This window comes from Chenopodium album, chromosome 2 (assembly GCF_948465745.1).
Source record: "Chenopodium album chromosome 2, dcCheAlbu1.1, whole genome shotgun sequence".
In the NCBI taxonomy this organism is placed as follows: Eukaryota; Viridiplantae; Streptophyta; class Magnoliopsida; order Caryophyllales; family Amaranthaceae; genus Chenopodium; species Chenopodium album.
In genome coordinates, this window is record NC_137835.1 from 19835305 (window position 1) to 19850103 (window position 14799).

General features: G+C 35.0%; 1 protein-coding gene across 2 annotated transcripts; it reads left to right on the plus strand.

The window, feature by feature from the left end:
- The first annotated feature begins 7278 nt into the window (after window positions 1-7278).
- Window positions 7279-13405, plus strand: LOC145597119 (protein CHUP1, chloroplastic-like). 2 transcript variants are annotated; one of them, XM_081653289.1, is made up of 10 exons: window positions 7279-7501; window positions 8262-8549; window positions 8752-8816; window positions 8935-9675; window positions 10129-11487; window positions 11597-11728; window positions 12198-12379; window positions 12552-12663; window positions 12823-12966; window positions 13125-13405. In XM_081653289.1, exons 2-10 carry the CDS (start codon window positions 8441-8443, stop codon window positions 13221-13223), a joined length of 2943 nt encoding a protein of 980 aa, XP_081509415.1. In that variant the 5' UTR covers window positions 7279-7501; window positions 8262-8440; the 3' UTR covers window positions 13224-13405. The 2 variants fall into 2 exon arrangements, with proteins under 2 accessions (XP_081509415.1, XP_081509420.1); XM_081653294.1 differs by having other exon boundaries at window positions 7279-7495.
- Window positions 13406-14799: the final 1394 nt, after the last annotated feature.

The following is a 14799-nucleotide window of genomic DNA, read 5'->3' on the forward strand; positions in this document are numbered from 1 at the left end:
TTGGTAAACGGTTTCGAGAGATAGTGGGAACAGAGAGGGGAAAACCTTCTTATCGATACCCTTAATGCTCATTATAGTTTCAAAAGCTCTTAGATGGAAGTAAGGGTTATCTGTTGCCTTGAATTTAGGGATGTCAGTGGCGTTGAACTTATGCGGAAGAAGTTCCTTGTCCAGCGAGACCCCTTGTGAACTCATGCCCTGAAATTTATAGTCGCTAGATAGCTTGCTTAAACTCTCTTGCATGAGGTCCATTTGTTGTTGCTTCACGGGATCATTGATCTTGAGTGTGAGTAGCTTCAGTGTCTCAGTTACGGCAACCAATTGGTTCCTAAGCTCATTGACTTCTTCTTGACTTGCCATTATCTTTTTAGCCTTCCTCTTTTGACGAATCGGTTTATCAAAAAGTGAGACTTGAATAAAGAGGTTGTCCTTGATTAATCTCCCTTCTCTCCTCGACCAAGTACTGTGGAAAAGGAATTTGGGGGTATTTGTTGTTAATTATTTGGCTCAAACTTTATTCAACATGCAATGGATAGAAGAAGTGAAGATGGAATAGAATATGAAGAAGAATGATGTAGATGGAAGGATATGAAGAATTAGGAATAGAATGTACCCCCCAACTCAAATGACGGAAAGACCAACTCATGCATGGACCTAAGACATGGTCATGGTGTTGTACTCAAAGTGTGTGCTAAGACTAGTGAGTATAGGTGGTACGTTAAGACTCGTGTCATGACCATGTGGCTAGACTATGTGACTAGACTCAATTGATGACTCGACAAGGTGCTATTGAAGCGAAAAATTAACCAAATTAATTAGCAAATTGGTTAATTAGACACTAGGCGATGACTCGGTTAATAATCCAAACTGTCGGCCAAACGACAGGACTGGTGTCACACTGTGTAGCTTGGCTCCAGACGACAGAGTTGTCGCCAGGCGCCACACTCCACAGTGTGGCGCTACAGCTCAGACTTTGGCGCCAATATTGGAGCTTCAATCTGGGACTGTTTTCGGTGTTATTAATCAACTGGGGTATGCCTGAAGTCGTACTAGGTCAATTCCGATTAAAATATTAGACTTTATTTACTCGAATTAATTAATTAATTAATTAATTAGGCAAAGTTCTTTAAGTCATTAATTTATATAATCTCAACACAAGTCAAACAAACGGTTAAGAAATCATAGATCATATGCACAACAAATAATGCACAATTAGTCAAGTAGGCACAATATGATGCAATGAGTTTGCAACCTAACAATGGCTCTAGTTCTCTAAAGTTCGGGATATGGTTTAGTCAATAGAATGTCCATGGTTAATTGTCCGGATGCACCGCGCGGAAGCCTAACCGTGAAGGGTTGGCGCGAGTGGATGGGACACCGCGAGTTTTAGAAAAAACTAGCTTCCATGGTTTGGTGAATTCAACATCTTGGATGTACCCTTTGTTGCACAGAGCGTTCAATCAGGTAGATGGAGCATGAATTCCCAGAGGGTTATGTCCATATGTAGAACACATATGGGTTTCAGAAAAGTGAGAAAAAATTCAATCAGGAAGTAGGATCGAGCAAACAATACGAAAAACCGGTCGAAATTAGAACGCATTTTTCTGGCTCGGTATTGGGGGAGGTTGGCGCCAGCAAACAGAAACTGGCGCCAGTTTTTAACTGTAGCGCCTAGCGCCAATGCTGGCGTCAGGCGCCAATGCTCTGGCCCCTGGCGCTACTTCCCACATGCCTCAGCAGCTTTCTGTGCTCGATAAAATTTTCCAGTTTTGTGCGGTGTTATTTCAGTCCTAGTTGTGAAAGACATTTCTCAAATTTCCTACATGTAAAATCCTATGTTTTTAACTCATTACAGATGGTCTTTCTAATGAGATCTTTTTTGCATATGACAATAATGTTAATAAAAATTACGCACATGAAATACTTAGAACGTTTCGAGTCTCATCCACTCATTCTACATCATTGCCGAAACAAATTCAGGAATTAAAATAGAAATCTTCCCCAGCGGAGTCACCAAAAAACTCTAGGGATTATTTCAAGCATTAACCCCTAGCTTGAACCCCACTGTGATCATACACTAAAGTACGGTGGCGTCCAAAAGGGAAGAAGATAGAGCAAAAGAGTCGCCAACAAGTTTTAGGAACTTGTAAACCGTTCACAGGGTGAAGGTTACACCCCTTAACGATCCAAGAGATCGTCAACTCCATAAGGTCTAGAACCAAATAAGGGTTCGGGGATGAAGGTACAAATCCAACCTAAAAGAGATTGAACCTGCCCTAATAATAAGCCTCTACTTTATTCAGATCGTATTCATGTGCGCTTTCTGACTAACATGCAATCAATAGGATTAACACTAAACCTGTTTATCTATGTTGGTTGAATTTAATGCACAAATAAAACTATTATTGGCGATCACTTGAATTATAATCATAATTAACCCTAACAAGATTATTAATTATTTTAATTAGTAAGCGTGATTAAAAATACCAATTCCCTTTAAACATGCATAAAAGGCGTGATCAAACAATAACAATAAAAAATAGCATCAAGCAACATAATAAATAATAAAAAATTATAATCATAATCATAACAATAATCATAACAATAATCATAACAATAATCATAATAATAATAATAATAATAATAATAATAATAATAATAATAATAATAATAATAATAATAAAAATAATAATAATAATAATAATAATAATAATAATAATAATAATAATAATAATAATAATAATAATAATAATAATAATAATAATAATAATAATATTCATAATCATAATCATGTTCATGTTAATATTAAAGCATAATAATAATAGCAAGATCCTAGGCATGATACTAACAAGATTAATGACAAACCCTAGCATGTCACTAAGCAATAAAAATTAAATCTTTAACCCTAACATGATACTAACAATCATAAATATTAGGAAGAACATAGGAAGCATCGTAACAATCATATTTAATATTAAAATTACCCTAGACATGATACTAGGAATATCATAATAACAATATAAACATGATCTCTACATCATAATATCAATAAATCAATAAAGCACTTACTTTGATGCCTCGTACCTCTTTCTAATAACAAAATACACACGTTAGTAACTTCAAGGAAAATAATAATCAAAACAATTAAATTAAATAATTGAAATAGAGATTTGGGACCAAACCCTCATAAATTAAACCTTTCACCTCTAGGGCGAAGACAACTTCGAATATGGTTAGGTGTTTCTAGATCTAATGAATGCGGAATTTTGTATATAAAAGTAAGTTTAGAAAAAAAGAAAAAGAGATGGTGAATGATTAAAGAGAATAAGAGAGAATTGAAAACAGGTTGTAGGTGATTATAATTGAAAACTGATTGTTGATGATTGAAAACGGAGTTTTTAATACGTTATTTATAGAGAAAATCAGCCAAAAGGATAAAATTAACAAAACAGAGTCTGGCGCACGCAAAACGAGATTGGCGCCAGGAATTGGCCATTGGTGCCAGGCGCCAACATTAGCGCCAGGCGCCAATGCCTGGCATTAGGCGGCAATCCTGTTTTTGACGCGTTTTCTAACATCAGATAAATTTTGCCGTACAGGAGGATAAAATCGTATCTTTTCCTCAAAAATGTTCTTTGATTTTAATTAAAACTCTGAAAAGTCAACAAAAATCAATTTATCAATGCTAATTGAATTAGGAATGAAAAGGAACCTTCTAGAAGAATCTAGAAGACTAACACCATTCCTAATTGCATTAGGAATGATAAATCATATTAGGCCCTCCTCTAGATCATTGGGCCGCATATAAGGCTCAAAACGGGCCCAGTTTGGTAAATTGGCCATAACTTCCTCAATATTCATCGAAATTGGGCTTATAATATATCGTTGGAAAGCTCTTGCCAAGCCCCATGCAACTACACTACTATTGGGCCCATATCATGGACCAACCAAACTGTATTGGCTGTTTTCTTAAAATAAGTTTTCAAAAACAGAGAGAAGAGAAAAGAAATTAAAACTATCCGCAACACTAGACTTTCCACACTTTCACTTCATTCGATTGTGATTCGACATGAAAGGTACTCATCACTGGGTTTGGTTTTGGGGAGACACAAATGGGTGTCTACACACTTACTTCCACAAAAAGTATAAGAAGTCATAAAATCTTACTCAAAAGCTTTAATTCCTTAGAAAATATTTGATGAAGATGACAATAATATGAACATATATAAAAAAATCTAATGCTCGTATATTAATATCCGAATGATCATTTACTAATACGCTAATGAACATCTATCATAACGAAAGTGAACATTCTTCAACAATTATTTTTCACAATAAACTAAATTTATATCTCAATAATCTGAAGAAATAGATCAAACTATCCACAAATTAGGACAACACTCTATTTTCAATTTTTTAGGTCTAATAATTATATAATATATAACACACTATAAACTATTTCAAAACAAGAGTACATCAAATAGTAATATAATTCAACCAACACATTAATTTTTTTTTTCCTATGATTTTGACAATCAATTTGTGGAAAAAATTAGTGTAATCAAATCAACATTTAACAATTATATCAAATCATTGAAATGAAAATTGGAGAAAGAAATTAGTATCTCATCAATGATTTGTGTCAAAAATGAAGCTCCCATAAGAAGTGACATAAATAGGTGATGATTAAACTTCTATGATGAAAAATATGAAGGTAATTAAGTAGAGAAAGCTAAAAATGAAGGTTTTTGGAGAGAGAAAATGAATATGATGAAATTTTTGGAGAGAGAAAATAAAGTTTGATGGTTTTTGGAAAGATAAATCATAGAATTGAATGAAATTTTTTAAAAGATAACAATGGTAAAATATATCCTCTGTATTTTTGTAGGGAGACTTTATTTGGAAGGGAGGTAAATTGGTGGTGGTGGTGGGGGGGGGGGGGGGGGTAGGTATTTACCTACCTATGACGTAGGCATTAGTAATTAATCTCTCTACCCTTAAGTCTGTGTCATGTCGGCGATGGAACCAATACCGAGGAACTTCTTTAATCGCGAGCCAAGTAGCCAACCTTCATTCAATACATCAATAACTCCCTTCTCTTTCTTCTGTACTCCAGTAACCACTTTTAATGAGACTAGTAATATAATTTTGCTTTTGATTTATTTGTACAAGTTTTGGTTGATTTGAAGAATGTCTGACATGTTTAAATGTTGAATGAGTTGCAATTTTGTTTTTTGTTTTTGTATAATAATTGCATTTTTATTACATTTGTAGAAAAAAATAGCAAAATAAGTAGGATCCATTTTGGATTCAGACCCAAACCCATATCCGAAGGACCCGCCGAATCTGGATCTGGGTCTCCATTTTCCAGACCTGACGGATTCGGGTCCGGATGGACCCGTTCCAAATTTGACCCGTTGCCATTCCTAGGGAGTAGTATGAACTTCGTTTGGACTATAATTATACATATGATGTATAAATAAAGGCCTTGACTAGGACAAGGCCGTAGCAATGATTTTGGGGGCCCTGTTTCAAATAAAAAAAATGAGGCCCTTAATAATGTGAAAATTATACAACTTTTTTTTATAATTTAGGCAATGTACAATTTCCCTATATATAAATTACAAAATTAAAATGCTTTCTTATAACAATAATATAACAATGAAATCGAACCATATGCAAAAAAAATGAAAATTTTATAATAATAATAGTGTCACATATACAATGATTACAATTTATACTAGGCCCGTACAAATAATCAAGATTTTAACAAATAAAAAATCTAACATTCTAACCCAAAAGCCAAAGCAAAAAACAGCCAGTAAAGATTCTAACATAAATGTTGCAAAATTAAAAAGAAATTCAGCCAACTAAGAAATAATAGGAATGATGAACATACTACATAAATACAATATATACACCCATAGAAGAATTAGAAACTATCTGGCCCGTGCAAAAAAAAAAATTTGCTTCAATTCAAAACCAGAAAAAATAATATTAAAAAAAAAACTATAAAAAATTAACCTTTAATCGATGGGCAAAGAAGTGAATTAATTGCTTCAATTTGAATTGGGAATTAGATGAATAGATGATTGAAGAATGATGGAAGATAACCCAGCGTTTGATAAATTTGACTGAGGAATTTTTTTTTTTTTTTTTTCGTTGAAAATCCTTGAATAGAGAAAAAGAAAATAAAATTTTCCATGAAATTGATTGAAGTAATTATAATAGTACTAATTTGAATTGATGGAGGAATTTGGAAAATTGTAGAATTTAATATGAAAGTTGAATAAAGAGATAAAGATAATGAGGGTGATAAACAAGGAGACTTTATGTGTGTGTGTGGAAAAAAAAAAAGGCTCCTTTAAAATTGGAGGCCTTGAGCAAAGGGGCACCTTGCACTTGCTCTTCTACAAGCCTGGACAGGACTAGGGTTTGACATACTACATAATTAGCAGTCAATTGAGAATTGATAAGCTAGCAACCAAATCCTAAAAACCATGTATGAAGGAGTCAATACCAGTTAAAAATTGGTGAACCTTTTGGTCTTCTCGTTCCAATGCAGACCTTATAGAGCAACCTGCTCCGATACCATGCTGGAATCAAGAATAACGGAATGAGAGTTTGTTCTCTTCTGTATTTCTTGAGCGATACCTTGCGGCCCCTCCAATATTTACATGCATATTAGGTTAATCTTAACTAAGAAAATACAGTTATACAATCCTAAATATATGCAAAAGATATACATCAATGCTACACCTAATATAATACCTCCGAATACACTCGCCTTTTCTTTCTTATATTTTCAAATTAATTTGAATTTATGAGTTATTAGCCTTTCATATTAGTTAGTTCACCTCAAAAAAAGACAAAGAGCTACATACTATTATTGTTAAGACTATTCTAGCTCTTTTATGCTGTTAAACTTTTTTATTTTTTATTTTTTATTTTTTATAATTCACCTCAAAGAAAGACAAATTAATATGATCCTTACATTTAGATAACAATCCAATTCATTCATTAAAAAAAATTAAAAAAAAATTAAAAAAAAAGTCAATTGTTGAGTTCAACTTGTGGTTCATGAATACTTTAGTCAATATCAAAACTTTAATTATTGGCTCCACACATTAAAACTCTACTCATATAATTCTTCTTGTTGAGTAGATGATCAATATTACTAGAAAGAAAAGGAAAATATAAGATATGGTTTGCTAATTGCCACAAATTAAGGGTGTGTATGAACCTCACAAAGATGTCTTATCTCATCTTGTTACACTTCAATAAGACAAACTTTACATTTTTTATGTTTTTTAGTTCAAATTTTATTCACGACTTTCAAGGCATTCAGACATATTTCAAACATCCACCAAACTTCAAAACCGCAACCCTTTTGTGCGACGGCGCAGCCGTGACAACCGCCGTCACTCTAGGCATCTGCAACCTCTCCTTTCTTCCACTAGTTCTTATTCCTTCTTAGTTCTTTCTCTCTTTAAAGGTTAAGGTACTATTTTTTTTTTTTTTCACTAAATTTAATATGATGTTAAGCATTACTTTAGTTATATTTGTGTCAATATTTTTGATGGGTTTTTGAATTTTGAAGTACCCTTTTGTTTTTTATCTTCTCTTTGTATTTTGTTGTTTTTAATTTGTTTATATGCAAGTGGGTATGTGTAGATTTTGGTGAAATGTTGGTTAAATGTTATATTTGCTGAAATGATGTGAATTAATTTTAGTTGGCAATTTTATGTTGTGGAAGGTGGTATCAGACTATTAGAGCAAATGAGCAATGTCATATACTTCTGTACAATTTTAACCGTATGTATGTATATTGTATTTCTTTTGTATTTTGGAATGAGGATATTACCATCTTACAAAGTAGCTAATGTATTTAAGGGGAGTAAAACGTTCAATTGTATGTTTGACTACATTCGATTGTATGGTGATGAACTGAATTGTCATTCATTACGGATTTAAGGAGGTTTTATAGAATTGCTATGAAACTAGCTTAGAAGATGAAGTTTGGTACATAATCTGTTTGGAAAGATTGTGTAAGGAAGTAGAGTCATCTTCATCTATTTGATGCTATAACTTCTTCTTCATGCCTTCACCTATTCCTTATGTATACAGTTGGTATGTCATTAATCAATTTGAACATGTATTGTTACTCATATGTTTCCGAATTCCTAAATTTGCTACTGTCTGAATCTTCATTTACGGCAAAGTTAAAAATGATAGCATATTGTTGCATTTTTTTGTTGCAGATTTGGCATTTGAGGCCCCTTGTTTGCGCTACATATGGGTTAGTTTTCAGTTATGGGATTAAGGGAAGATGGATGATGGGTTTGACTGTGACTGGCTCTTTGCTTTACCAGTTCATTGGAAGATTGTTAATTTCCTTCCAATTATATCTACATGATTCCTGCAAAAAAATTATATCTACATGATAGTCAGGTTAGGCCTGTTGGTTGGTGCTTCCATCGCAGCCTACACTGTTAGGCAGGTTAATGTCAGAGGTCCAAAGTCATCAAAGTCCTCAGTTAAACGTAAAGGTATTTGTTGATATTAGAATTTATTTGCCTTAGGTAATTTTGTATCAATCTTCGTCAATCTATGTCTTATGAGACGAAGTCATCTTTAAATTAATTTCATTAGCTAATTATACAAACTATATCCAACTGGAGATGACACTTTTACTGAAGTTTCTATCAGATCTGACTCGTGTCATTATTCATGTGCAAATTTGTGATGCAGTAAATGATCAAGATGCGCAAGAAAAGGAAAATCTTGACTACACAAATATCAGCAGCAATGAGAAGGTAATATTGCAATCTCAATTAGATTCTTTACTATCAAGGTTGCTCTGGTGTATCAGTGTATGTATAAATGATGAAGCATTGCTAGATGATTTACTGAGCTCTCAAATTTATTGTTCAGGAGCAAGAAGAGGAAAAAGAAGAGGTTAAACTAATAAGCGGGGAGATAAACCCTCCCATTGTTGATACTTTTGACATTGGAGAGGATGAATTCGAAGAGCTTTTATCAGGGCAGATGGACTTTCCTGTACCAGATGCTGAGAAGGTTGCAAAGGCTGATCGTCAGCGAGTTTATGAAGAAGAGATGGCAAACAATGCAAGTGAACTAGAACGGTTGCGCACTCTTGTACAGGAACTTGAGGAAAGAGAAGTACGACTAGAAGGGGAACTGCTGGAATATTATGGTTTAAAAGAGCAAGAGTCTGATATAATGGAGCTCCAACGGCAACTCAAGATCAAGACCGTTGAGATTGATATGCTGAAGGTTAACATTAACTCGCTGCAAGCAGAAAGAAAAAAACTTCAAGAAGAGGTTGAGCTAGGAGCTTCTGCCAGGAAGGATCTGGACTTGGCAAGGAAGAAAATTAAGGAGTTGCAGAGGCAAATTCAGCTCGAAGCTAATCAGACGAAGGGCCAACTTTTGCTCCTTAAACAGCAAGTCAGTGGATTACAGTCTAAGGAGGAAGAGGCCTACAAGAGGGATTCTGAAGTTGAAAAGAAATCTAAAGCTGTTAAACAATTAGAGGCCGATTTAGCAGAGCTTAAGAGAAAAAACATTGAGCTTCAGCATGAAAAGAGGGACTTGTTGATTAAATTAGATGCTGCTGAAGCTAAAGCAGCTGTACTTTCCGACATGACAGAGGTCAGGAGTTTAAAATCTTTTTCATTCTGCTCAGCTCCCTAAAACGAATGCTATTAAAAAAAAATTTAAACATATCTTTATCTATGGTTTCGTTGTAGATGATAGTTCTTACTTGGTTACATTGAGACTTTTTGTATACATAAAAATAGGCTCTTGCCTTTTTATCACTCCTGGATCGGCAATTAAACACTTGGTATTTTCTAGTAAACTAAGTGTATATTGTGCATGAGACTAACTGGGGTTTGTGGTGGTGAAGGAACTACAGTGCAGAGAGTTATTGTTATTTATTTTGTTTTGTCTTCAGTTATTATGAAAATGAACTGGATTTAGTCACTAGATATAGTCAACTTCAGTATACATACTGTTATACAGTTAAGTTCACGTAAATGAAATGTGTTATTGCTAACAATTATCTAACTTTCTTGTACTTACGCTGATTCTGTGCTTCTGCAGACTGAAATGGTTGCAAAGGTTAGAGAGGAGGTCAATGACTTAAAGCATTCAAATGAAGATTTGCAAAAGCAGGTTGAGGGACTTCAGATGAACCGGTTCAGTGAAGTTGAAGAGTTGGTCTACCTACGTTGGGTGAATGCGTGCTTGAGACATGAACTTCGAAACTACCAGACACCAGCAGGAAAGATGTCTGCTCGTGAGCTTAGCAAGAACTTAAGCCCTAAATCTCAAGAGAAGGCCAAACAGCTCTTGTTAGAATATGCCGGCTCAGAACGTGGCCAAGGGGACACTGATCTTGAAAGCAACTTCTCTCAACCATCTTCTCCTGGAAGTGAAGATTTTGATAATGCTTCAATTGACAGTTCCACGAGTAAATACAGTAGTTTAAGTAGGAGACCAAGCATTATACAAAAGCTAAAGAGATGGGGTAAAAGCAAAGATGATTCAAGTGCACTTTCATCACCAGCTAGGTCTTTCTCAGGAGGCTCACCTAGGAGCAGGGCTAGCATGAGTCAGAAGCAAAGGGGGCCACTGGAATCCTTGATGCTAAGAAATGCAAGTGACAGTGTTGCAATAACCTCATTTGGGAAGGCAGAACAGGACATGGATGGATCTGAAACTCCAGATCTCCCCCGCATTAAAACCCGGGTTCCTTCGAATGATTCATTGAATTCTGTTGCAGCTTCATTTCAGCTGATGTCAAAATCAGTCGACGGAGGCATTGATGAAAAGTATCCTGTATACAAAGACAGGCATAAACTGGCATTGGAGAGAGAAAAACAGCTCAAGGAAAAAGCAGAGCTAGCAAGAGCTGAAAAGTTTGGTGATAAGTCAGGTTTGAAGCCTGAGTTTAAGGCAATTAGCAAATCTGCAGCTTTGCCTCCAAAACTTACTCAGATAAAGGAAAAGGTACAGGTTCCTAGCAATACAGGTGATCAATCTGGTGATAGTAAAATGGCTGATTCTTCAGTGGTGAGCAAAATGAAACTTGCAGAGATTGAGAAAAGGCCTCCAAGGGTACCACGCCCCCCACCAAAATCATCTGGAAGCAACGCTTCAAGTGGAAATGTTAATGTGTCCAGTGGAGTACCATCAAGAGGCCCACCACCACCCCCACCGCCACCCCGTGCTCCTGGTGCACCTCCGCCTCCCCCTCCACCTCCAGGAGGCTTAGCAAGAGGGACTGGAAATGATGAAAAGGTTCACCGTGCTCCTGAAGTTGTTGAATTTTATCAGAGCTTGATGAAAAGAGAGGCAAAGAGAGATACAACAAGTCTGATATCAACTACTTCTACCACAGCTGATGCAAGGAGCAATATGATTGGTGAAATTGCGAATAAATCCACCTTCCTCTTAGCAGTATGTCTTATTGTTTTTCTAATAGTTGTCATTTTCTTTGTTTTGTGTTTGGATGTAGTCTTCATTGTTTCTTGACTGATAAAATTGTGTTTCATTTTGATGTAACCAGGTGAAAGCTGATGTTGAAACTCAAGGTGATTTTGTTCAGTCATTAGCATCTGAAGTCCGAGCTGCTTCTTTCATTGACATTGAAGATCTGGTTGCATTTGTGAATTGGCTAGATGAAGAACTTTCCTTCTTGGTATGTCCATGGTTATTCCTTTTATTTTATATGCTTGACCTCCTAGTTTCAATACTAGTACAAGTTCTGTATGACAGTATGTATGTTCTAAATAATTAAAGTATATTATATTGCTGCTCTTGCAGTGGCTAAATGATCTTCCCTATAAATGTGCTGTGATTCAGAAATATAGGTCTTTTGTTTATGTGATATTGTGAATAAGAAAACTAACCTACTTTACCTACTTTAAAGGGAGAGGAAAACCAACTCATCTATGGATAATGAGTTTCTAGTTATCTCTTAGCATAATTCCTATTGCAACCTAACTTGACTTAGTCCCTATCTTCTGAAGTCATATAAGCTGTTCTTCACTTGACTATACAAAATGAAAGCATATTGCAATTTGTTTAATCACAACCTGTTACCCTTTTTTAATTTTTGTAATGGCTATAATTGTTTTAAGTCTTAGTTTTACTTATGTTGTGGTTAGGTTGATGAGAGGGCAGTTCTCAAGCACTTTGATTGGCCTGAGGGTAAAGCTGATGCTTTAAGAGAGGCTGCTTTCGAATATCAAGATCTGGCAAAGTTGGAGAAGCGTGTTTCATCTTATGAAGATGACCCCACCATTCCATGTGACAAGGCTCTCAAAAAAATGTACTCATTACTTGAAAAGTAAGTACTAGTACTATAACCTTCCTCTTGTGAAATTGCAAAATAAAGCAGAGCATAGCATAATGTTGCCGAGTGTATCTAAAATGTTCTGTAAATCCTATATATTGGAATGAATTTTGCACTCAGCTTTAGTGGCTTACTTGGACCTCATTCATGGAATTTCTTCATCCAGGGTTGAACAAAGCGTGTATGCATTGTTGCGCACACGTGACATGGCTATTTCAAGATATAAGGAGTTCGGGATTCCAGTGAATTGGTTGATGGACTCAGGAATTGTTGGCAAGGTAACAATTTCATGACTAGAAACTGAACTTTCACATCTGTTACTGTTAATATTATATTAAGAAAATTATTTGGTTGGTTTTCATATTTTTCAAGTTTAATATTGAAAAAATCTACATGATTGAGGTTTTTTATTATTAAATATCGGTATCTGCATTCAGATCAAGCTATCATCAGTACAATTAGCAAAGAAGTACATGAAGCGTGTGGCAACAGAACTTGATACACTCAGTGGTCCGGAAAAGGAACCAAACAGAGAATTCATACTCTTACAAGGCATTCGGTTTGCTTTCCGTGTACACCAGGTATGTTCCTGTTCTGCATTAACTTACTGGTGTGACCTTATTGCTATAAATATTATAGCTGCTGAGTATCATTGAGATAGTTCTAGCTGAAGGTCCCAGTACAATAATACTCAAGAAATGACTTTTAATTAATCTTACTTTGATTTTCCTTGCTGTAGTTTGCTGGAGGTTTTGATGCTGAAAGCATGAAAGCATTTGAAGATTTAAGAAATCGCGCTAACACACAACCGAACGAAGATAGTAAGCTGGAAATCTGAGTGGTGCTCTAATGTTACTCCTTGAACAGAATATATATATACATTTATCTTGTACATCTTACCATTATTTACAAACTTCAGGAATATATTAGCAATTTTATACAACGTTAAGTTTTTTGAGGTCAAAAGGAAAAATAATGTACTTGTACAAGCAAGAGGTTCATAAGTTCATTCCTAAATAATCCTGATCCTTGTCTTGCTCCCACTCCTCCTCCTGCTTCTGCTACCTAGTTGCTTTGGCATGAATGAATTGAGACGAGGTGAACTGTGGCACTGGCTATCAGCTGTTTTTAAAGCATAATGCCAACTGTTGTACCGAAAACAGTCCTGCTCTTAAATTGTCTCTTTTAGATTCTATTGGCACAGCTTTGACGAAACTCAGCTGCCATCTCAAACACCTGAAGGCAGCCTGATTGCACTGTGCTTCCTGAATATCCTGGACTTATTTCAGGTTCGAGAAGCTTGAAGTCCTTGAACTAACTTACCTTTCTCTTCTCGTCATTTGCTGGGAGGAAGTGCAGCTAAGTTTCAAAGTCTAGTCACCAACAATGATAACTATGAGATGCAAGTTCACAAATGAGCCTGGTCTCTTGAAGGAAATATGTGAAAGTTTAAATTAAAGCTAGTGATGTAAAGAACATGTAGGTTGAACATTGTTAGGTTTAATCTCGATTCTATTATCTAAGCTACTTGACTTCATGACTTGCATGATGAACATGGCTAGAGCTCCACTCAAATAAATGTTTAGTGTTCTTGTTTACGTGATCAACTTTTTTTAAGAAATATATTTCTAGCAAATTAAGGATCCATTTTGAGAGGCCACTCCAATTAATCTCCACTTGAAAAGATGCAAAGACATTGAATGACACTCTTCGCATCAAGCTTGAAGCGGTGAAGATGAGCTAGGAAATGCTATACGGGGCCATTAGGACTATAAATAAGAAGCTAAAATAGAAAATACAAATGAAAATATAACATTCGTTACATTGATGTGCATGTGATTTTGTCATGCAATCCTAAAGTAATACTTTCATTGTTTTTTATTAGTTGACACATTCATTTAGGCACGTTTGCGGTTTGCCATTGCATACTTTTAAATGTAAAACTAGTTAGTAGCCCAAACGTTGCCTGGTTGCTACTGTTGTAGATGTGCAATCGATAAGTTTTTTTAAAAGGCTTTTTAAAATTGTCATTGTCAAACTAAAATTGAGTTTTTTTTTAAATTGAAACTTGTGGTTTGCACTTATATAATTTTTTTTACATATTAATAACATAATTGATAATTGACTTAGATCCTCCTTATCCTAACAGCTTTATAAGGAGTAATGTTGTTTGCTGGAGTGATGTGACATCATGAGATGTTAGAGAAGATGACATGTACGTGGCACATCGACGATAGTACCAAATTAGAAAATGTATTAAATGCTTATTCATAGCCCTAAAGAGTACATATAACATTACCCTAATAAATATACCTATTATAATAACAGTTAGGATTTTCTACATTATACTTTCCCCTTTAATTCTTCATTTTTTACATTGTACGCACTCTTTTTGAGTTGTATTTACCGTGTTT